Genomic DNA, 24164 nt, shown 5'->3' with positions numbered 1-24164 from the left:
GATTGTTTCACTTGTTCTCCGAAGACAGACACAATGGTTGAGCCTGATTGCGTCTTGAAGGACATAAGCCGCGTCTTCTGCTACAATAGCTTTGGGTCGAATGGGAGAGAACTGCTCGGTTCTGGTGGATCCTGACCAGGGCAGCAAACGAAGCGTCGATCATGGCTGTGGCTGCCCTCGAACCCACTCAATGAGTGAAGCCCTGAAGCCCGCCTTCCCCTGCTCACCTCCAGCCAGAAGATGGAGAACTAGAACGAGTTACTGCCAGGAGGAGTCCAGGACAAGTCCCCGGAGGCACCACCCCCAAGCATGACTCCGAATTAACAGCACTAGCAAAACCTGAAAGCAGTCACCATTTAATGCTGCTACAATATGGGAAAACAAAGAATCTCATACAGTGATGAGAGAAGAGTATTAGTACATTTGGGGGACTATTCGGCACTATATTTTGATGACTTAACCAACAGATCTATGCTACAGAATACTAGCCTGAGTATATATAATGTGGACAAAAATGTTTACTAAAGCACATAGTAAAATGGGTAAATTCTTTCAGGAAACTTAAATCATAATCTTATCCACACAACAGAATTCAGCCAGAATTTTATGAGGTAGCTACTTAAGTATTGCCATAAAAAGATGTTCATGAACTATAAAGCGAAAAAAAGCACCCCACAGAGCAGAGTCCCTGAATGTATGTTTGCCCACAGCGTGGAAGCAAACACTAAACTCCTGACAGTAGTTACTTCTGGAGAATGGCACATGACTTGCAGGTTTTATTTTAACCATATATACATTATTTTGATTCTGATTCATCCATTTATTTATTCAACAGTATTGAATGTTAAGTATGTCCCAAGAATTGTTCTGTAATATAGTAGTAATCCCCAAATAGTTAAAAAAAAAAAAATCTTTGAAGCTTACATTTAAGTAGGGGAAAAGATACAAATATAAGTAGGACAAGAAAACCATGATATCTTAAAACATATGATAAGACACAGCAGAAGAGTCAGGAATGCCCCAGTTCCTGCAATTTTAGATAAGCCTAAGAAGGACACTTCAGTACAAAATGAACAGCCTAGATGAAGAACATTAAGGTGCAGCAAGTGCAAAGGCCCTGAGGTTTGACCTGTTCTGGAAGCAAAGAGGCTTGCCTGGAGCACAGGAAGGTGATTGTGAACTTGGGACTCTCAAGTGTGGTGGTTAGCTCTCTGAGTAGAGGACTATTGTGATCTTAGATCCGAACATGATCACTCTGGATCCCATGTTGAAAATAACTGGAATAAAGGGAAGAGAGCCCGGGCATAGGCCGGGAGCTCAGAGGCCGGGCGCTCAGGAGAAACTGCCAGTGGCCTGGACAGGAGAGAGACGATGGTGCTTTGCGCCAGGAAGGTGGCAGAAGAGGGTGCAACATAACCGGAATCCAATTCGTTTGGAAGACTTGCTGTCCGACTTTATGGGAAGTGGGGGAGAAAAACAAGTGCCAAAGGTATTACCAACATTTTAAATTTAGCAACTTGAATCCATCCAATTGCTTATCAACTGAAATGGGGACATTTGAGAAAATAGCTTTGGGTAAGAGCATCATGAGTTGTTTTGGGCCTGCTAAGTTTGAGATTTCTGGAAGCGTCTACACAGGCGTGCAGACATGCCTGGAGTAAATAAATACGTGAGTGATCAGCATAGAGATGGCCTTTAAGACCATGAGAGTGAGTGAGATCACCGAGTTAATGGGTGTCAGTAGAACAGAGGTCCCCGCTGGGCTGGGCTGACAGGAGAGGAGGGTCAGCGATGGAGTCTGGAAAGGAGAATCCAGACAGGCAGGCAGGAAATGGGGGGGAACGCTGTGTCCTGACAACCAGGAAAATGGTTTCACTGAAGAGAGGAGCCACCCATTTCAGGCGAGAGCTGAGAAGGAACCACGTCAATTAGCGGTGGCCAATTTGTGACTTACAGGAGCAGTTCCAGAGGACAGTGGAGCAAACACCTGATTGTAGCAGGCCTGGAAAAGGAGAGGAGAAACTGGAAAGAGTGAGTACAGAGAACTGTTTGAAGGGCTTTGTTGGAAAGGAACGTGAAATGGAACGGTTGAAGGAGTTAGTGGGGTGGAGATTTTCCCAAATGACGCAACATCTGAAATGATGGCAACGACCCGACAGCACTATGAGGGAGAGGGGGAAGTGCAGAGCAGTACTTCGAGGCAGCGGAGTCCTGTGGCCTAGTGAGCGTGCGCAGGGTGGGGGACCCAGGGATCGCACATGGGCCCGGGGGCAGTGTGCAATCAGAGCGCGCTCGCTGGAGGCGATGTGCGCAGCCTGCACAGCCTGGTGAGCGCGTGGGCACAGGTGCAGGTAAGACGGCAAATACGACGATGTGAACCTGTGAAGACTTGTTATTGCTTTGTCTTCTGGTGAGACAGAAATGAACTCAGCAGCCAAAAGTGAGAGAGAAGGGGCACTCTGAAGAAAGATAAAGTATGAAATGATCCCTTAAAGAGCATGTAATAGCTGGTATTCCTTTTTGAAACTGGGATGTAACTAACATGCAATGAACTGCACAACCTTAAAATGTACAATTTAATATATGTGTGCATGTCAAACCAGAAGCACATCGAGATAACGAATACATCAATCCATGTCTTTATGCCCCCTTTGAAATCCCTCCGAGCCCCTTCCCACCGATTGGTAGGTCTGCTTTCCCTTAGCACTGAGACTTGTCCATGCTGCGTTTATCAAGTTATTTATTTATTTTTACTATTGCTGAGCAGTATCTCATTGCATGATCATTTGTTTATTCACCTGCCGATGGGCGTGTGGACTGTTTCCAGCCTTGAGCGATTACAAGCTACAAGGAACGTTCATGTATGAGTCATCGTATGGACTGACTTCTTGCTTGGTCAGTAACTAGGAGTGCGAAGGACTCACTGTAATGGTTTCAAAACTGCCCAGCATTTCCCAAAGGAGTTTATACCACTTGACTTTCCCTCCAGGAGAGGGTAAGAGTTCCAGTTCCTCACATCCTCACCGACACACGGCGTAGTATTTTTAATTTTAGTCGTTCTAACAGGTGATGGTAACCTGTGGTTTTAATTTGTATCTTCCTAACGGCTGGTTACGTTAACAGCTAGCTTTTCACGTGCCTACTTGCCATTTGTGTGTCCTCTTTAATGAAGTGTTTAAATATCTTACTCATTTTTTTAAAATGGGCAAATGGATCTTCTTAAAACTACTGAGTTTTGAGACGTGTCTATTCTGAATGCATGTCTATTATCCGAAATGTCTTGCGAGTAATTCCTGCCAGTCCACGGCTGGTTTGTAGTTGCTGTCCACTAAACAGCATGTATCACAGAGCAGACACTTTCAATCTTGGGTCACATCCAACTTATCAAGTTGTTCTCCTACGAACTGTGCTTTTGCCCATCTCTAATCTAAATCTTTGCCTTACCCAAGGCTGAACATTTTCCCCTTTTGCTTCCAGAAGTTATTTGGCTGGAGGTTTATTGCTTAGGAATACAATCCATTTTTGCATATATTGAGATATGGATCAGTTCTTAATTTTGCACGTGGATGTCCAATTACTCCAGCACCCCAGTTCGACTTCCACACCTTTGTCAAGCATCAACCGTCCGCGTACATGGGGCTCTGCTTCCGGACTCTGTGCGGCTCCATCGGTTCTGTGGGTCTGTAAACCTGCCAGGAGACTGCTACAACTGAGCAAAGAACAGAGGAGTGCGCGCTCGGGGTTCCCGGCATTGTGAAGCTTCTTGGCCTGAGTTAATGAACAGCACAGAGGCAGACACAGTACTGTTACTTATGTAGAAAGAGAAATTTCAAAAAGAAGACTGAACCGTCTAAAGCACTGGAAAGGGGACCTCCTCTCCGCAGGCTCCTGGCTGTTGCGGAGTGATGCACACCACAGGAGGCTGGAGGGGGCCCGGGCGTAGCGGGGCACAGTACAGAGTGTCCAGGGGGACCCGGCTCTGCATTCCTCAGGACATTCTAGTCGTACCTGGACTAGAACCTTCGGCTTGTTTTTCAGGTCTTTTCCACTCTAAGGGGTTCCTTGAAAGCAGACACCATACCTGGATTCAACTACAGTGCTCAGACAAGTGTGGGAAAGAAAGCAGACCCCCAAACCAGAACACTGTGGGAGGAGGAGGGGAGAGGTCGGCTCCCTCAGACCCTTAACCCACTCGTGCTATCAGCGTTCTGTTTGCAACAAGAGCGGCTACACACTGCGGGTGCGAGGGGGAATTACTGGCCACGCTCTGAGATTCACCCTGCCATTTCCTTTGCTGTGAAACTTCAAAATCACAGATTACAGATGCCCTGTGGTTCAAATAGCATTTCGCCTATCACTGCTGCACTTAAAATACAAATGCACTTGATTAAAAAGAAATAGTTTTGAACCTAGAAATGAAAGGATCTGTTCACGTGGGGCACACAGGAAGGAAAAAAAGCCTGATGGAATACTTTCGTTTTCCTCTGAGATGCACGACCAACTACATAAGATGGACTTGACTGGCTTTCCTCCATTCCAAGTATCCACTTAAAGAGAAAGCCTGGTGAGGTTTTGGCACATGGATCTTGTAGACAGGTGCGGAAATGGGTAGCATCTTGCCAGCAGCTGGGAAGAAGCCTTCACCATTCCTAGTGCTGATGGTCTACTGGTCCGGGGAGGGGACAAGGCGGAAGGGATGTGTTCTCTGCAAATATACTTTAAAACTCAACAGAATAGAAGAACTACAATCACAGGTAACTTAGTTCTTTTTCTCATGTAACTATTATATTAAAAAATACTTAGATCATCTATATATGCTGATTAATAATGCCCATTTCTGTAATTCTGAAGCAATCTTGCAACAAAGCAAAAACAAACCAAAAATCTAGGCTACAACTAACATTCACTTTATTCAATTTTGTTCTCTTGACTTAGAAGGCAACAAACAACCACATAAAAAAGGGAGCATTTTAGAATATGTACACATAAAATTGGTCTGGGTATCTAAGGTGTTTGCTTTAATAGAAAACTTGTGTCCTATCTCTCCTTGAAGACAGTCATCCCTAGGCTTCACAGTCACTACATTTCCATTTACGGCACTACTCTACTCCCATGACAGAATGGGGCGCTCCTACAGAACAGAGGCGACTGAAAACTGGCATACACTATCCTAACTTCGTTGTATTCATGCCGAGCGTATTGCTGGAGACTTTGAATGAAACTCAAAATGGCTGCTTTTAACAGGGCAGTTAGGAGGGTGAGAGGGAAAGGGAGGGCCGAGGGTAAATTAATGAGATACAGACAGCCCAACTGAGGGACTTAGAGGACCTCCACACACACAAGGTTTTTAATAATACTTTGGTGGTAAGACATTTTACTTTTGTCTCTTCCCCATGGGAACTAAGCAGGCAAGATTCTAAAGGAGTCTTTTAAACATAATCATTTAATTTTACAATTAAAATCACAGTAAGGAAGGAACTTAAAATACTCAATCCTGGAAGTGACAATAAGGAGCTAACTTGTGAAGGTGAAAAAAGTGCCAGTGTTCTTAGACTCGCGCTACACTCTTGTGCGCGCACGTGTGTGTGTACGGGGGTGGGGGCTGCTCACAATACAGTGGAGAAATGTCCACTCTGTTTTACAAAGTCATAAATTCAACCTCAATTTAAGAGTTGCACTTTAATAATAGCATTTGCCAATACAGAAATGACATCTCTAAGACCAGATCATTTAAGAAAGTTATTCTCTATTACCTGAATAAAGGAAAGAAAAAATACAGACAAGAATCCACAGTAATAACAGCTATATTAAATGTTGAAATAAAAACTGCTTTTCGTTTACATCTGGAATTGAGATGTCCAATTTCCACTGTTTCTCCAGCAAACTAACAGGGAAAAAAAATCCCCTAAAACATGGAACTTTTTAAGGCTAGCTATATATAAACATCACACTGGCATTTTTCTTCAGTTTTCGGCTCAACTATTAGTATTAATAGTTTAAAAATCAAACATAATTTGCTAATAAGGAACAAATGCACACTTCATACTATGGCCATTTGAGAACTGGTCATGTGGAACTAACTCCCAAATGCTGATTTGTCTCCAATTTATAAACAGTTAAAAATAAAGCAGAAAGGTCTTTCCTAATTAACTTTCTTAAAGACTGTTTTAGCCCAATGTAAAATGAACAAAACTATGCTATTATTAAAAAAAAAAAAAAATCTACAGGAAGAAGGGCAGCAATATTAGCCCTTTCTGAACTAGAGGTTTAAAATGTTTGTAAGACTACTGGTTAATAATAAAATCCTGATGCCACCCATGTAAATATCATGCCAGCAAACGCTTTCCTTACAGAAGTATTCATCTGATTGAAAAAAGGACAGAGCACAACTGAAAACCAAGAGGAAATCCTTAAGTACAACAAGATAAAATTATCGCCAGTGAAATGGAGGGCAACTTTTCGCCATTCATACACATTCATATATGTAAGTTTGGTTTGGTGTTTTTTTTTTTCTTTTTTTTCTTTTTTCTTTTTTGTTTTTTTTGTTTTGTTTTGTTTTGTTTTTTACAAAATATCTGGTAAGATTCATTTAAAATTCTGTAGCATAACAATTTTTCATCCTTTATGGTATCGGCCTAGATCTCCCCCCAGTAAAACAGATAAATGTTTCAATGACTTTATATCAAGATCTACAAATTTTCTGAAAAATTAAAAAAGAAACTAAATTAATATAATCAAGTTATATGCCCAATTGATAATATTTTTCTCCCAAAGAGAACAATTTATATAGACATACACCACAACAGGTGGCATTACATTTTAAAATGCTCCTAATTTTTTAAAGTAGGACTAAATTTCTAAGTAAAGGTAGGGCTAGCAAAGACCTTATTTCAAATACAAGAGAAAGGACTGCTACAAAGTGCCAAAAAGTGTAACACTGAACCCTTTGTCAAGCTTTTTTTTTCTTTGATACTGATGTTTTAAAATGTATTTTTAAAGTAAAGTAATCATCACTTCAGGAAAAACTGCTGAAATGTAAAACAACCAGAACACGTTTGCTTTTTGGTAGCTTATGCTTAGATGACTTCAATATTTTAAAAATCTTCAGATTAGAGTCTATAGACATTTTAATACTATATGGAAACTCTTTAAGAGTTCCTGAAGACCTATGCTATCCATTTTCTCTGAGAACTTTTGGTTATCATTCAAAAGCAAACACCATCCTTGCAATATACCATTTCCATTAAATACGTGGATCATTGCCCAACTGGTCCATTTCTCTAATCTGCTTACTTGAAGCTTTGGTTGTAAGGGGAAACCAGATTTATAAGTGTCCAGTTTTCTGAGATTTTATAGCACATAGCCAATGAAAGACATTCTTTACTCCTATGTTAAAAGGCCAGCTCAAGCCAGCTTAAGTCTGGACAAGCAAAATCAAGTTGGTTTTATTTGTAGTTCTAGTCTATAAACACAAAGTTCTAGAAACTTTGGGATGTAATCACGGAAAATGAGGAAAAATGTACTTCCTCACCCTCCCCCAACGGTGCACTAACCAGCAAGACCAGGTATTTTAACCAGTCTTCTCTAATGCTGCTGGTCGAAGGCCACAAACCACATCTACAATGAAGAAACATCTCAGTGTGTTCTAATTCCAGTATGATGCATTGTTGGTGATGTTATTTTATAAGACTTGTGATCCTACATGACTTTTGGCCATTGCTTCCAAAAAGGAAAAGAAGACAGCTGTGCACGGAAAGGGGGCTGGAGGGAACTACTGAGAATGCTCTGGCGGGCTTGTTTTCTCTAAATACAGACATGCCCCTAACAAGCACAAAACCCCAACCCCCTAATGCTGATCACTAGGAATATTAAATTATCAAAATTAAAAATAATTTCCTCACCTAGCACAAGATACTATACAATATTATAAACACAGACACATGAAAAAAAAATCAGGCAGTAGAAAATGTACAACAGCTTTGGTGTTATACAAAATAACTTCCAAAAAACGATTGACAGTGAAGCAGAGTTCATGTTCTCTTACCACAGACACTCCACTGCTGATTTCTACTTGTTTCCTTTCAAGTTCTTGGTAAGGTCTGAACAGCCAAGAAAGACAGAGTGTACAGTTTACTTAATAAGAACTGCCAGGAACACCATGGTACTGCGCTCCAAGAGACGTCATGAAAATGTCTTGCCTCTGCACTACGGCTCTGTGGCACGTTTCCTGTCAAGATCACAGCAGGTCCAAAATAAAGTGACAACTAGATTTAATAAATTAATATACATTTTGTTTAAAGATGTACAATGCACATTCTGTTTAATCCAAGGTTCTAGGGTATCCAGGAACTTCTATTTACACATGTACAGATCTCAGACAGCTACGATGTCGGAAGATGCAGGAAGGGCAGCAGAGCCTTGCACTGCCGCTCTCTGAGTGCCAAGAACGCAAGTCAAACACAGTTAACTTAAAAACAATGCTGAGAGATCACTGGGAAGAATCTCCAAAGAGAGAAGTCCACAAAAAAGGACACGTAAAGGCAAGGGGAAGGTCAAGGTAGTTGAGACAACCACTTTATTCTTGGGACGACTGTGGAGGTGGCGGAGATGTGCCTTGTTTGCCAGATTTCCGTTCATAATTCACGAGGCGTTGGCCCACAAGGTATCTAGGTTGTAAAAACAGGGTGGTTACTCTCTTATATGATCTTACAATATTTAAACATCCTTCCTAAGACCAGCCAGTTTTTAAATGCAAATCAGATCACTCTCACTTAAAACCCTTCCGTGGTCAGCTGGGTGAGGAAGAGGACTCTAGAATGAACGCCTGGCAGACGGTACACCAGCAGACACCTCACAGTGAGGCGTCGGCTGGTGGGGAAAGCAGGAGAACGGCAAACGTCGGAAGCTTTCGGATGCTGGGCACTGGACACAGGCTCCGGTCCGTACGTCAGGGGCTTCTCACAAACTAGCACACTTGGAGGTAAGGCACAGTAAGCTTGTTCAGGGGATTTAGCTGTTATAGACATTTTATAAAACAGCTCAGTGGACAGATCTGAAGAAACAGACTAGAAATATGAGCTTCGGAAAGCTGGGTAGAGAGGTAAGCAAACCAGAAAAGCTCTAGCTTTAGACAAAAGGAGAAATCAAAGGGCAAAGTTTTCCATGAGGACGGACAGGAGATGGCGGAGAGGGGAGTGTACGCAAGGGACGGAAGGCAGGAGCTGTGGCGCCAGAACGTAACTCACGTGCTGGGATGAGAGGGAGGACAGGACAGGAGGTGCAGGGCTGCAGAACTAGAGACAGAGTGACCATGGCTGAAATGACAAGACACCATACCCCCAGGACGACAGCGGCAGTTGCAGAGAAGCAGTGGTGTGCCTCACTAAATGGGAACGGCCTGCAGCCTGACCGACTCTCGAAGGACAGTGGGTGACCAAGCCCACAGTGTCAACGAGCTCCAGGAGGCCAGGGTAACAGGTGCCCATCTGGGGTCAGCACTGCAGACTCCGGAGTGCCCCGTCAGTCCTCAGCCAGTGTGCAAGCGTGCGAGAGCGAGAGTGCAGCCAGCCTGGGACAGGGTGGCCGGAGCTGGGTCTTTGAGACCTAGTTTACTCATCAATAAAGTAAGAACAACAGTACCATGTTCCATGCTCACTGTAAGAAGCAGGAAGCGTACAAAAACCATGGCCACAAAGACCTGGCATGTGCTAAAACTCGGGGTGGTAACTTTCACTCTTCACCATTACCTTTCCCACCTTGACTCCCCACTTTCCTGCCAGCAAAAACGAGCCTAATGAGATCTTTTTGCAGTTTATGCCAAGTAGCTTAACATGTCACTTTTTAGAACATTTTGCAAATCCTACTGCTGCTTCATCCATGATTCTACTGTTTAATACTTTTTCTGTCTTACCAATTCTTCTCCAGAAGTTAACTACTCCTTTCCACACTGCTCCCCAACCAACCAGTGGAGTTTTAAACTGTGTGGATATTACGTATGTTTTCAACAATGACAACTGAACAGCCGCTAACGTAACACACAGGGCTCTACCTGACACACACGTCATCACAAAACAGACCAAGTCATGTAAAGAATGGGGTTAGCATGATGGCAACGAATAAGCAATATCCATTGGTACGAGAGACGTGGTATAAATTAACTTGCCCGAGACCAAAAAGTAACTCAGTGGCAGCAAAAGGAGACTCTGCGCCCACGCCCCGCTTTCCCTGATGCCCAGCACTCGCTCTTGCCCCAGCCGGCCCCAGGCACACCCCACAACCAAGGCCTCCAGCGAACCTAAACGTCAAGTTTTCTACATGAAGAACAAATGGGGAGAGGAAACAGTACGCTGGGCTGCAGAAAATAACAAGAAAGGTTGGGATGGTGGTGGGAAAGGACATGGGGGTAGCCGAGCAGGGCGAGGGACAAGCCCTGAAGAAGCATCAGAAGCCGAGGCTGTGTCTTGTTTGCTTTCCGCCCGCAGAAGTCACTCGTCAGCCTAAACAAGGGAAGTGACACAAACAGACATTCATCACCTACCCCCCCCCCTCTGTTCTTCTGTGGTGGACAGAATTTTATACCCTGACCGCCTCAGTGTACTTGTATTTTCACTGCCAGTAAATGCTTTGGCAAAGCCTTAACACCCTCAATCTCATTCTTAAAAACTCTTAAGAATCCTCAGAGTAAAGAAGGTGACCACACAATGTGCTCACAGAAAAATGGAGGCGGTGTTAACAGTGACACGAGCCGGCATGTGTACACTTCGACTTTCCAGGCCAACCTGGACGGAGAGTAACAAAGCTCCTTTCCCTGCCGACACCATGAAAGCAGAAGAGGATTCAGCCTTCTGTCAGGATACGGAAGGTCAGAGGACCGGTATCCCCGGAAGGTGTCCCTCAGCCGCCGTCCGTCTCTCACCAAGGTCAGGTCACGGAGCATCCCACCCGCCAAGGTCAGGCCCAAGATGCTTCTGCAGGGGCCTCACAGCCCCCTCAGCAATGGCCAGAGCGGCCCAGGGGCCCCTGGCTACAGGTGGGGCTGAGGCAGGCTGAGTCCTCATGCAGCTTCTTATTTTTATCCGCAACTATTTAACAGATTGTCAGACCAAAACATTTGGAAGCAGACTAAAAACTATTCGGAGCAGGCATTTAAACAGTCTTCCTCACCTTCCTCGTTTCTCCCAGTCTTCACCTCCACTCTGTATTGCCAGCTGCTTGGCCCAACCGAGTCCTTGATAACATTCCCTTTCACATCCTACACACGATCTGTTAGCGAATCCTGTTAATTCTACCTCAAAATATATCCAGAATCTGAGCACTCTTCCCAACTATGATTTATCACATCAGAAATAAAAAGTAATACAGGAGACATCTTAAGCTAGAGGAACGAAGTCTAGACTCACTTGTCATTTTTAATGTGCTCATAAAGGCGCTTGAACTGGCGGACCTGGAAGGACAGGATCCCCATCAGCACCACAACCATCAGTAAGAACGGATAAATTCGCCGGTGGACCAAGTTTTGCATTTCCGCAGTAACACCTGTAAAACCAAAAGACAAGCTCAGGCGTCAGTGGAAGGACAGTGAAATGAAAGCACGTTCCTCTCCCAAGAAAAAGGGGCTGGTGGTGCCCAACCGCAACACAAGCTCGTTGTGTGAATGGCGCGGGGGCCAGAGCGCGGCAGCCGCAGCCTGAGGGGCCTCGTGAACACGCCCAAGAGCAGGATGGTGCCTTCAAGGCCACACGGGAACCCATGAGAGGATGTTCACTAAAGAGGAACAGTGGGACCCATTCAAGAGAAAGGTCATTGTGGAGAGTAAATTAGTGCTGGTGGCTTCCAATTAGGGAAACCAGATAGGAGGCCACTGTGGTTAAGGTGAGAACCCTGGGGAAGGTGCCGGCTTCAAGAATGGGTTCTGGAGGCTGGGTCAGTGGGACCCTGGGACCACCTGAGTAGGGAAGGCAGAGACTGAGGTGACACAGATGACCTACAAGGTTTCGGACTCATGCAGACTGTTGGATAACACTAGTCACTGAGAGAGGGAACTCAGAAGAGAAAGATCTGGAGGGGGAAACTCTGTGCTTCTCACTCACAACACATGCTGTGTTTAAGGTCCCGTGAGACTCTTCCGCACACAACTGATAATATCTAGTTGCTGAGGCATCGCTAAATACCATCCCCTCTTTGCTTTTCCTTTTATGATAAAGAACATTCTGAAAATTAAATTAAATGTAACAACATTTTCCCTTGATTTTACAAGTATGGGACCACAGCACTTCTAGTCAGGAGACGACCTGAAGGAAATCTGTTCCTATTTTGGGGACAGTGTAAACGTTAATACCACCTCACCTGCCTAGAGAAAAAAAAACGATACCAAAGAGCTTTACGATTCTCTAAATCTTGCCCTAAGTTATCAAGTCTAAGAAAAACAGCCTTCTAAAATCATTGTTTTAGCTGGATTTTTATTTACAAATCAATCAGATGGAGCCAGACAGCCTATGATACCGGAAGTGACAACAATACACTGGTGTCATAAAGGTGCTCTCTCAAGCTCCCCAGCCAGCATTACCCACCTAGTAAAGGAACGACGCCGGACGCTATGACGTAAGGTACACACAGGGAAAGCAAGAGCACAGAGATCACGGGCGCTGCCAGTTTACGAATGATATAGTGAAGGTCAATGTTCCGGATGCCATTTGCATAAACCTGAAACATGAGGAAGAAAATCAGAACAAGGATACAGGACAAATTCCTCCAATTAACAGAGCAATCTCTACTGAGTCCAAGGCACAGCAAGTTTAATCTGTTGGTTATTTTTCCCAAACTCAAGACACATTTTGAACACAAAGATAAGTACGGTGCTCACAAGTTTTTACAGAAATGCATTTACTTCCTTAGACTTTGTAGTTAACTCTGTTAAGGGATGAAATAAGACTCCAATCTAGAATCCTAACTACACGAGTCCTGTACCATACAATACCAGGCATATCCAATAACATTATGAAGACCACATAATCTGAAACAACTGCACACATATATTGTGTAAGAGTGATCTGTATTATTCGTTCATTTTATCTGAATAATTCATTTTATCGGAAACACATTTCTGAAAAGCCTGTATAAATGAAATTGTGACAAAGATATTTTTGATTTGTGAAAATTCTACAGTGAACTTTTTTTTTTACTTCCAAGAATTTCTACAATATTTTCATCATCATCCAGAAAGTTCTAATGAATAGAACTTCAGAGTAAAGAATAAATGGAAGTGGGAAAACTCTGGGAACAATGGAAAATAAAGATGGTATGCAGAGGGGGACAGAACAGAAGAGTACTGTTCCTGTTTTCTCCTCAGCACCTGAACTTCTCCTGGACACAGTCACAGGACCCTGCAACTCGGCCCAATCCCTCAGGAACGGGCCAGAGCATTCGGATGTGCATGACCACAAGCTTAACCCTCCAAAGGCAAAGCTTCCAACCCAAAGAAACCTATTTACCCCAAATGCACTTAAATCAGTGCACCAAGGCACCCCAGTGTTTCTCAATCCTTTTACTCAAACTTACACATATATAGGAGAAAAGAAGGCATCAGAGAGCAAAATATTACAAAGATCAACAATGTTTCACAGCCTCCAACTGTGATTAAACTGTGATTTATTCTACCTCCTTTGCAAGAGTCAGAGTCTCACCCAAAGTGGAGAGAAGCATGTAAACATACAGCAACTGCCTGGCTCACCCTATCTCCAGAAATCTCTGGGTCAGGAATTTTTTTGACAATTTCTTGTGCATACTGAGCTGAGAACTACTGTCTTTATTTTCTATACATCAAAAGGAAGTGTGCCTTTACTGCTACAGAACTGCAACACCTAATTCATTTGGCACTAACCTAAAGATAAGAGGACTGTCCACAAATATATTTTCTAGGCAATTAAAATTTAAAGTAATACATACCAAAATCTGTTATGTTAGTTATTTTAGACAGAAATCTTCCTGAAGTGAATTATCATACTTTCCAGCCTTATTATCAGAGTGCAGAAGCACCATCTTCTTTTTCCAAGGTTATCACCACAATGATCAAGCTGACAGGTCCATAATACAACAGTCTTAGGTGCTATGCAGCTAGAATATTCCCAAACAGCACTGCCTTTTTTTTTTTTTTTTTTTTTAAATATCGGTGTTTTTATTTTTTATTTTTGCTATTTTTAAAGGCTCTGGGATACATACTTTCTAAGTTTTTATTTTAATTCTAGTCAACAACATAGTGTTGTATCAGTTTCAGGTATACAGTATCAGCTTTGCTTTTTCAATCTATTTCTTCCTGCCCTTTACTTATTTTTAAGAAGACTTCTCTATGTATTTGAGAGGGAGAGGGCGTGTGCAGTCACGAGAGGGCAGAGGAGAGGGAGAAGGAATCTCAAGGAGACTCTGCACTGAGCGCGGAGGTAGACCCAGGGCTTGGTCTCTCAACACTGAGGTCACGACTGAGATGAAACCCAGGAGCCGGCCGCTCAGCCCACTACGCCCCCAGGCGCCCTTGCCGGCCACTTGCAGTCTAGGGCAGAGACCTCTTCACTCAACTACACACTGAGAAAACGGAGTACCTGGTCTACACTGCAACTCTTGCCCTGAAAAGAAACCACATGTGCTAATTTTTGCCTTACTTTAGACAGGGTTTTAGGTACTTTAAGCCACTGGTTAAACTTCAGACAAAGGACATTTTAAAAGAGCGGTTGATGAAAATTCATGGCAATAAAACAGCAAACTGTCTTCTTAAAAAAAAAGAAAAAAAAAAGTTATATATGCTTCTTAGAGAAAATGTGCAGGAAACTCAGGAAGGTGGAAATATGGAACATAAGCACTCAATGGCCGAGCACAACCCTCCGCCACTCCCAGTCTCTCCTGAAAGCCGGCTCTGCTCACCTGCTCTATTACTGTTTTCAACCACCACTGCGGACCCATCAGCGTTATAGCTGCAATGATTTTGGCGTGCAGGACTCCAAGGGCCCAGTCCTAGGGAAATAAAACCATTTAAGATTTATTTATTTATTTGAGACCAAAAGAGAGGGCAGGGGGAGGGGCAGAGAGGCGGAGGGGGAGGAAGACAAGCAGACTCCCCACTGAGAAGGGAGCCTGATATTGTGATACCCTGTGGGGCTCGAACCCAGCACCCTGAGATGGTGACCTGAGCTGAAATCAAGAGTCTGATTTAACTGACAGAGCTACCTAGGCACCCTGGGAATAAAAACCATTTAACAGATTTTCATTTTCAGCAATAAACCCACTATAGAGGCTATACAATTTTCTTGCATATTTCCCTTCAAAACAGCAGTTCTGTGGGATCAGTAACAATTTTACAGAAGACTAAATTACACTACAAAATCCAGCAAAATTGCACGCCACCCCCTCCAAGGCTCTGTTTCCAACAAAACAAATTCTAGTATCTTTCAGAAACTTACGGTACTTGTGTCAACGTTATCGGAGATCTTGACAGGCAAATAAATAACACAGCACCATTATTTTTATGTCGTCAACTATCCTGGACTGCCGTATTGGTTTTAGCCAAGCTAATTGCGTCAGAAGAAGCCTGTGGAGCCATGCTTGGCCTAAAGAAACTATCCCAAAGGCTCACAGAGAGCTTCTAGCTCTAGTACTGCTGAAAGGTTAACTACAACCTCCATGGCCACACCGGGCTCCCCACTGTGCCTCCGGCCTGCCCGCCAGAGCTCCACCAGGCAGCCAGCGCCACTGCCACCTCCACCCCCACTCCCAATGTGACATCTTAAAGCACAAATCAGACCACAGAAGGACAATTCCTTGCTTACAACCCCAAAGTTCTAAGCATGGCACACAAAGTCCTGCATAGCCTGGGGTCTGTTTTTTTTTTTTTTTTAATTTAATTAATTTATTTTTTAAAGGTTGTATTTATTTGACAGAGAGAGCATGCACAAGTAGGGGAAGCAGCAGGCAGAGGGAGAAGGAGAAGCAGGCTCTCTGCTGAGCAGAGAGCCCAATGCGGAGCTCAATCCCTGATTTTGACGTGCAGGACCCTGGGCCACTTAATGACTGGGCCACCCAGGTGCCCCTTAATGTATTTTTTTAAAAGGTAACATGTAATATTTAGATATATAAATATTTTTTAAGATTTTGTTTATTTATTTGACAGAGAGAGACAGCAAGAGCAGAACACAAGTAGAAGAAGTGACAGAGGGAGAAGTAGCTTCCCGCCGAGCAGGGAGCCCGAAGTGGGGCTCGATCCCAAGACCCCGAGGATCATGACCTGAGCTGAAGGCAGACGCTTAATCAACCAAGCCACCCAGGCACCTCCTGATCTATTCTTATATAAATCCAAAACTGTCTGCAAAGGCTGAAGTCCTCTGTGACTACCACCAGCCTAAATCCTGATTCCTCCCTAGCAATGACCACTACTAATAGTGGTACGTACCTTCCACATTTCCCCCCTAAGCATTTACCTGTATCTACACATATACGTCCCACAGAAAAGACGTATCATTTTTATACGGATTTTGCTCACACTGGTTTTCCTTTTCGCTGTCCGCCATCTCGAGGCTTATGTTCTGATCTACTGATCCGGCATGCCAGGATTCTGAGCATCTTCTTCAAGCGGGGTCAAAGGTGACGCACGCTCTGAATTCCAGCACATCCTAAAAGCATCTCTTTACTCTACAGACCAATGACTGAATGACATTTTGCCTGGGTATAGGAAGCTTGGTTTTTGTCCCTTTCCACTCAATGGTCTGTCTATAGATGCTCTTCTGCTAGATGGCTTGTGTTGCTACAGAAAAAAGTCTATTACCAGTATGATCTTTTTTGAAGTTTGACTTCTCCTTACCTTTAGAATTCAGAAATCTTACCAAGATATGCTCAAATATGTGTTTTTCTTACCAGTTTCATCTCAATGTCCACTTCACCAAATCTGATGAGTCCTTTAACCTACAGAATCAGGACTTTCAATTCAGTTTAATTTTTCTATTTCATTCCATGCTGCCTCATTTCTGCACTCTGGAGCTCTTATTGGGGGATGTTAAATCCCCTGGATGTATTCTCCAAGACCCTTACCCTTTCCTGTAACGTCCTAACTTGTTCAGTTTTGCTCTGTGCTCGGCAGTGGTCTTCCGGGAGCCCAATCTAAACTTCAGTGGTGACTACCCACATCTTCAGTTCAGCTACTGAATGTCTGAAGACCCACGCTATACAGCATCACAGCTTCACTGTTCTACTGCCACCGTGTGCACACGAACACATACTCCCCTTGATCGTCTGCGTTCTCATTCTTCCACCTGGACACTCATGGCTCGGGGAGTGGCTCCATGTCACATGGGACGTGGTCTGACTGCTCTGCCTGGCCACTGCTGCGCAGCCCCCTAGATAAAGCATTTGCTGTTTTTCTATGAGGTTCGATGAGGTTCAGGTCAGACCAAGTATAACTTAAAGGGCTGCAAAAGGACCTCTGAGCCCTTTAGACCTTTGGGAGAGCAGGTACCAATCCGCTGCAGAGAACACGGTGAGAGCCTCTCTGCGGCTTCTGTACTGTCCCAGGCTCCCAGGTAGGGAAGATTCGACCCACAGATTCAGCCTTCCTTTGGCCTTTGGGAGTCTAGAATACACCCAGGTGAGGTTCTTGTTCACCTGATGGAAGTCCACAGTCTGCTCAGGTTCAAGCTCTTTAAAGATCCAATGATATATCCAGTCCTTTCTGACAGGATAGGACACACAACACTAGTTCCTCTGCTAGAATTCCAAGAGTCTAGTCTCCGTAATGCTACAACTGCTTGACACAGGGAAGGCAAGTAACTAGGAGTCAGGAATGGAGAAAAAGCAAACCGTTCTTTTCAAATGTTAGAGTTTTATCCAGAATTTTAAGGATACCATGCTGCTCATATCCATCTACAACCAGAGTATTTCTCCTACTTAAAAACATGTCTGAGAGGGGCGCCTGGGTGGCTCAGTGGGTTAAGCTGCTGCCTTCGGCTCAGGTCATGATCTCAGGGTCCTGGGATCGAGTCCCGCATTGGGCTTTCTGCTCAGCAGGAAGCCTGCTTCCTCCTCTCTCTCTGCCTGCCTCTCTGCCTACTTGTGATCTCTGTCAAATAAATAAATAAATAAAATCTTTTTTTTTTTTAATAAATAAAATGTTAAAAAAAAAACAAAAACAAAAACATGTCTCAAAGCTACCTATAGCAAAACACACGGCTCCACTGCACTCCTTTTAACTGCTGCACTAAGAGCCAAAGTAAAAATGTATCACCTTTCTTTAGTCATTCTCTGTGGATGGACATCTGAGTTGCTTATAATTTTGGACATTATTTAAAAAAAATGACATGGTGGAAACAGCCTTGGCTGTGCTTCCTGCACACATGTAAATGTTCCTTTGCAGCAGATCTGAAAAAGTGAAACTGCTAGGTCATAACACATAAATATTCTTAAAACTGGACTGCTTCCAGTTACTCTGCAAAACGACAGTGTTGGGTACTGTCAAGACCACCAAGGACACACAGGTGACCATGCCAGACACACTGCAGTAGGGAAGGACACACAGTGTGGGGAAGTTGGGGTGCTCAGGAAGACAGAGAGAGAGCTTATTATAGTAGTTCAGTTTGCTTGAGGTGAAGAGAGAGAAATGGAAGCAGGGCTTTGCTCTATGTCCAATCCTTTAGAAAGTGAGGTAATCGATACTGGGTCTCTTATTAAATCTATCCAGAAGCAGGGACTGACTGAGGCTAAAACGGTAGCTGGGAATGAAGCAGCAGCCAATGATGGGGGGTGTCTTCTCATTTTTGTGGTTTGGACAACGCTCATGTTTTGCCTGTGTTCAGACATGATTATGAGAGAGTCTTGCTTCTGTCCGGTTCCATCACGGTCACAGAGTGGTCTTGTGTGATGCTGATGTTCTGTGAAATTGTTTCTGCCAGACAGGAGAACACCAAGGCCCAGCTGATGATGCCAGGCCAGCTCCTGGGTATCGGGGGCTACTTGCTCTTTTTCAGTGTGGCACACTGCGTAACACCGAGACGCAAACAGTACGTATCTGTTGCATGTGCCGTGATCACTGGGTTAAGGCAGCATCTGCCTGACCTCCTTCCAAAGTCAAGTTGTATCTTCCTTTGGGATATCAAGGAACCTGTAAGATGACACTTTGCCACCATTCAAATAACTACTAACTACTTCCACACTGTAGTGGTGTTGAAACATGCCTGCAAATTCTTCTCCCAAAAAGTGGTTGGGGTCTACAGCCCCTTCCCTAGAATCTGGGCCAACCACTGTGCCTTGCCTGTAGCCAACAGAATGCAGTAAAAAGCAGTACTGTGGGAATTCTGAAATGAGGTCCTAAAAGGTGGCACAGCTCCTACCTTGTTAGCTGAGACATTCATTTCTCTCAAGTGCAGTGTAAGAATCCCAATACCCTGATGCTACGAAGCTGTGAGGAAGGCCAGGTACATCCAGGAGCTACAGCTAACCACCCAGCTGGTGGGAAACCAACAACCAATGTCAACAACACAGGTGAGCGACGATGCTTCCGAAGGCTTCCTGGCGCAGCTCTCAAATCACACTGGGCTACTGAGCGGTCGCAGCTGAGGCCCCAGGAAACACGAAGCAGAGACAAGTCAATATGGCCTGTCTTGATTTCTAGCCTGCAGACGCTTTGGACACGATAAATGGCTGTTTTAAGCCACACAGTCGTGACGTAACTTGCTAGACAGCGAGAGTAACTGAAGACCCATCAACTTTCCCCTGATGAGTACCGTATCCACTGATCAGCCATCCGTGCTGGAATTGCTTATTAACTATTGCAAAGCAGTGATTTTCTTTCGTCAGCTGGCCTTCTTCTGGAAAAAAACAGCTTTCCTTCAACCCCTGATGCTACCTGACTTCACTGCGATGCGGCTCTTCCACGAAGACCTCACACGGGCTTCAGTACCTCCCTCTCTTTCCCACTTTCCTCCCCGAGCCTGATCCAGACAACGCAGGGGTTGAGGCAGTTCCACACGCACGCCCTGTCTTGCTGCATGGTGGCCCCTCGCTCCTTCCTGGAAGACTGTCTTCCTCTCTTACCCACACCTCTGTACTCCACCAGGTTGTCCGAGGCACTGTCTCCTATAGAGAACCAAATCCCAGCTCCGCAAACCAGGATAAACACCTCTTCCACATGATGCCACAGCAACCTGTGCTTGCCCCAGTCACAGAGCAGCTCCAGCCTGTGAGGCGGAAAAGAAGGACCTGCACTGGCCTCATTTCCGTCTGAGGCAGTTCCAGAAGACAGGGTTGTAGCACACATTCGAGCACTAACGTAAATATGTGCTGTTAAATGAGGTTTTTGTGGAGGCTCTTCATCAGGAGAGTAGAGGAAGGGAAATACACCCCACATGATTTTCATTTCTAGCAAATCCACTATCATATATGCGAGGAAACAAAGAAGGCTGAAAAGCCTCTGAATGACTGAAGTCGGTGCCTCGCTCTTCCCCCTCGGATCTCTTAAGAATCTGAAGTCTGTGATGCTAATTTCTGGCTCTAAATACTATACAAAAGTAGCATTTTTCTTCCCTACTAGCTTTAAGATCTCTGTTGTGATCTACATAGGTTCCGTCAGAATGCTCTTTTTAATAAGTCTTTTACTCTGGGGAAAACATGCTATAATTACTTAAAAACTCTAAGTTACTACTTAAAGTCTCAAATCTAAAAGAAGCAAGAGCTCTCACCTTAACTAAAAAGTGGAAAGATCAATGCACGGTAGTCTGTGTCTTTAAATATCAGGTGAAGCCTAAATCAACAGTGGCATTTTAACCTACAAAAGACCTTTTACAGGAATTATATCAACTGCATATTTTGAAGGCAATAGATTAAAATGCATTACTTAATCGATTTTATAAGGTTCCTACAACAGAAAAAATTGAGTTTTTCTACACAAACTGCCTATAATCACTTAAAAAAAAACAACAAAACAAAACAAGGATTTTTCTGATTCCAAGTCCACAAAGAAAAATCATGACCAAAAGTCATGCACTTACCTGCCACGGGTAAAAAAGAGGAGTCTGATCCAAGGGAACCCTCAGGGGAGCAACAATAACCAGTTCAAACAGGAGCCCCAGCAGGAGCGGGACAACCCCCGCCAGCAGCACAGCAACTATCAAAGTCTTCATGATCTATTGGGAAACGAGGCCATGTCACTAGGGAGTCTTTCCAACTTTTAGCTAAACTCTTTATTCCACTTGGAAATTTATTTTTCTTCTTTAACCCAATGCCTAGCAGAACCAAATATATTATCACCACACATACATTTTACGCTACACCATTAAACGTAATTTGAATACTTACATACAAGCTCAAGCTATAATGGAAGCATGAAATTATTATGCATTTTTGCTATAAAACTCTACAAAATTCACTTGATTACATATATTAATCAGGGGGCTGTGCTGTTTTTCTCAATCTCATTCTCAGGGGCAGGCTTTTATTTGTCCAAGAAGAGCGACTGATTATCCCAAGCTCCTATTCCAATTTGTGAACCCTGAGGTGGACTGGTATAGGAAGGCTGTTCATAATCCCAGTGAAGGTACTTAATCAGTTTGATCAAACTGGCTCCCTCCAGAACCCTCTATGGTCCCAACAGAACTCACTATGATGACAGAAATGTCCTGTATCTGTGTTATGGGAGCCATTAGCCACATGGCTAGAGCCAGAGCTCTAGAATTTGAACAAAGCAACACAAAATAAAAATAAAGTCAAAACAAAGAGAAAAAAAGAGAAACTATGAAAGCATCACTACAGAATCCTGGTGAAGAAAGGATTCTTTAGAGTGGCTCTGACGTCTGGGGACCTCCCTTTTTTTTAAGGTAGCCTCAGTGCGTAGGTGTGTTTCGACAAGAGGCTGATATGATGAGGGCGAAAACACAGTACTTGATTTTTTATACGGCATACTACAGATAAAGAAGAGTATCAAAGGAAAACTGGTATTAGCTGACTTCAGTATTTTCAATATAGTTACGTGTCCCATTATCTTATGGAATTAAATAGTAATTAAAGCCCTTTGTTCACAGTACGCAATAAATCTTGTGTTTTTCTTTCAACACTAATATTAACCTTTCATTGAAATGAAAATCTAAATTCAGATACAAAACGAGCTATACGAAAGAAGTGGCATGAGCAGTGAACTATCCAACATCACAGTCAATCAGTAAGTCACCACACCTGGACAATGATCCCACACTGACATTTTAACCCACCTTCGTGCAACTCACTGCTTTACTGAATAATAATTTCCATTACTTACTACACGCTCACATTAGCCAAGACATTCTTGAATTAGTAATAGAATGTGAAATTAAAGGAATCCCATTTATATGAAAAACATGCAAAACTTTATCCTGAAGTCAAGATTTTACATATTCAAATAGATCAAAAAAATCAAATTTTAGAAAAAAAAAATCTTAAAGGGAAATTTCCACTTAAACTGATTTTAAATTCTACAGAATATCTTATTCCTTAAAAATTTCCAAAACAACTTTGCTAATTGCACTACTTACTTACGGGTCTAACTGGATCACTTAACAGGATGATTTTCTTTGGACACTGACTGATGTCCTTGGACACATCTGACCACGATTCTCAGAATTAACCAGAAAGCTACTATCATCTAAAAGGAATATTCCTTCTAACTCAAAAAAATCAATTCTCTTGACACTACCAGCATAGTGAAGAAACGAAAGTGAAAAGATTTTTTAAAATGATTAAAAAAAAAGAAAACTTCCACTAGTCCTGTCAAAAATGATCAGTTCTTTATCAGAAAAACCTACCATGAGGGACCACTCTTTAACCTTCTGGAAGATCACTCTGCGTCCCTGTGGCATCCATGCCACCAGCACCGTCACTGCCCTTATGGTGAGCCAGCAAACATAGAGACCACAAGCAGCTGTGTAGAGCTCATGAATTTTGGCAGTCCCCGTCCAAAACGACATTAACCAACGGCCAGCAAATACTGAAAACAGAAAGGCTGATAAATGAGATATACAGCTATCTATGTAAAAAGAACTATAATCCTGATGTTTAGTGTTTTCAATTTATTTCCATCATTTTATGTCATTAATAAAAAGATCACATGTGGATATAACATATCTTCATTAAAAACAAACAAGAAAAACCCCCATAAACTCTAAAGAATGCAATTATTTGATTAAGGCACAACCAAAGCACAGGAAGTCACTGGGGACAAGCTCTCCTGTGACATCTATCCTGACTGGCCATGCCAATCACTTGCTCTTTCAGAAAAGAGAAAGATTGAGGAGGTTGTTCTTACTGTTTTTATCACCAAATAAAATCACTATACACATAATATGACAAAAGTGGGGAATTTGTTTATTATTTTACTGTCAATACTTTCATAATTTAGGAACATTACAAATAATTAGATTAACTTTCAATTAACTCATTCATCAACACAGAAAACTAGGGGTGCCTGGGTTGCTCAGTGGGGTTAAAAGTCTCTGCCTTCAGTTCGGGTCATGATCCCAGGGTCCTGAGATGGAGCCCTGTATCAAACTCTCTGCTCAGCAGGGAGCCTGCTTCCCACGCTCTCTCTGCCTGCCTCTCTGCCTACTTGTGATCTCTCTCTGTCAAATAAATAATAAAACCTTTAAAAAAAAAAAAAGACAGAAAACTAAGCTTATTTTAATAAGTGGGCATAATAACATTTTAAAGCACAATAATCAAAGAACACCATATTAATTTTCTTAGAAGATTCAAATATGCCAAAACTTAAAACAGATTTGAGAAGTGTCTAAAGAACTGCTTCAGATAAAGTTAATACAAATAAACTCTACAATGTATGGATAAAAATCTGCCTCAGGCAAGATCATTCGTAAAGCAACTTTCTTCGCATGGTTACTCCTCCATAAGGCTAGAAAGAACAGCAAGGTCCAAACGTCTTGTGTATCTTTCTACGGACTGATTTCCTCTTAATATAGTACTATTTATCATTTTCAAATACCTAAAAGGAGCTAGTGGCTATGCTGAGCATTTTCCATATATCATACCATTCATCCTCCCCAGATCCCCCAAGTAGCCACTATCCAAGGTCACGTGAGGGTGGAGGCTGGATTTGCACTCATACCTACATGACAAAGCTCATGCTCTTGACCAGTGACCCAAACTGCACCAAC

The 24164-nt window shown here is 43.1% G+C and overlaps 1 protein-coding gene across 3 annotated transcripts in view; it reads right to left on the bottom strand.

The window, feature by feature from the left end:
- Positions 1–4886: 4886 nt before the first annotated feature.
- The window catches only part of MARCHF6 (membrane associated ring-CH-type finger 6), an 85278-nt gene continuing 66000 nt past the window's right edge, over positions 4887–24164 (bottom strand). For 2 of the 3 annotated variants that reach the window (XM_059416907.1, XM_059416906.1), the window contains 6 exons: positions 22803–22984; positions 21018–21152; positions 14914–15003; positions 12570–12702; positions 11400–11535; positions 4887–8666 (listed from right to left, as the gene is read on the bottom strand). In XM_059416907.1, coding sequence (XP_059272890.1) covers positions 8576–8666; positions 11400–11535; positions 12570–12702; positions 14914–15003; positions 21018–21152; positions 22803–22984 — 767 coding nt within the window. In that variant the 3' untranslated portion in view covers positions 4887–8575. Of the gene's footprint in view, positions 8667–11399; positions 11536–12569; positions 12703–14913; positions 15004–21017; positions 21153–22802; positions 23000–24164 lie in introns of all 3 variants that reach the window. The other variant, XM_059416905.1, reaches the window with a different exon arrangement.

The sequence above is a fragment of the Mustela nigripes genome, chromosome 12 (assembly GCF_022355385.1).
Source record: "Mustela nigripes isolate SB6536 chromosome 12, MUSNIG.SB6536, whole genome shotgun sequence".
Lineage (NCBI taxonomy): Eukaryota > Metazoa > Chordata > Mammalia > Carnivora > Mustelidae > Mustela > Mustela nigripes.
Note: the sequence above shows the minus strand (reverse complement) of the source record. Positions and strands in the feature narration are given on the sequence as shown.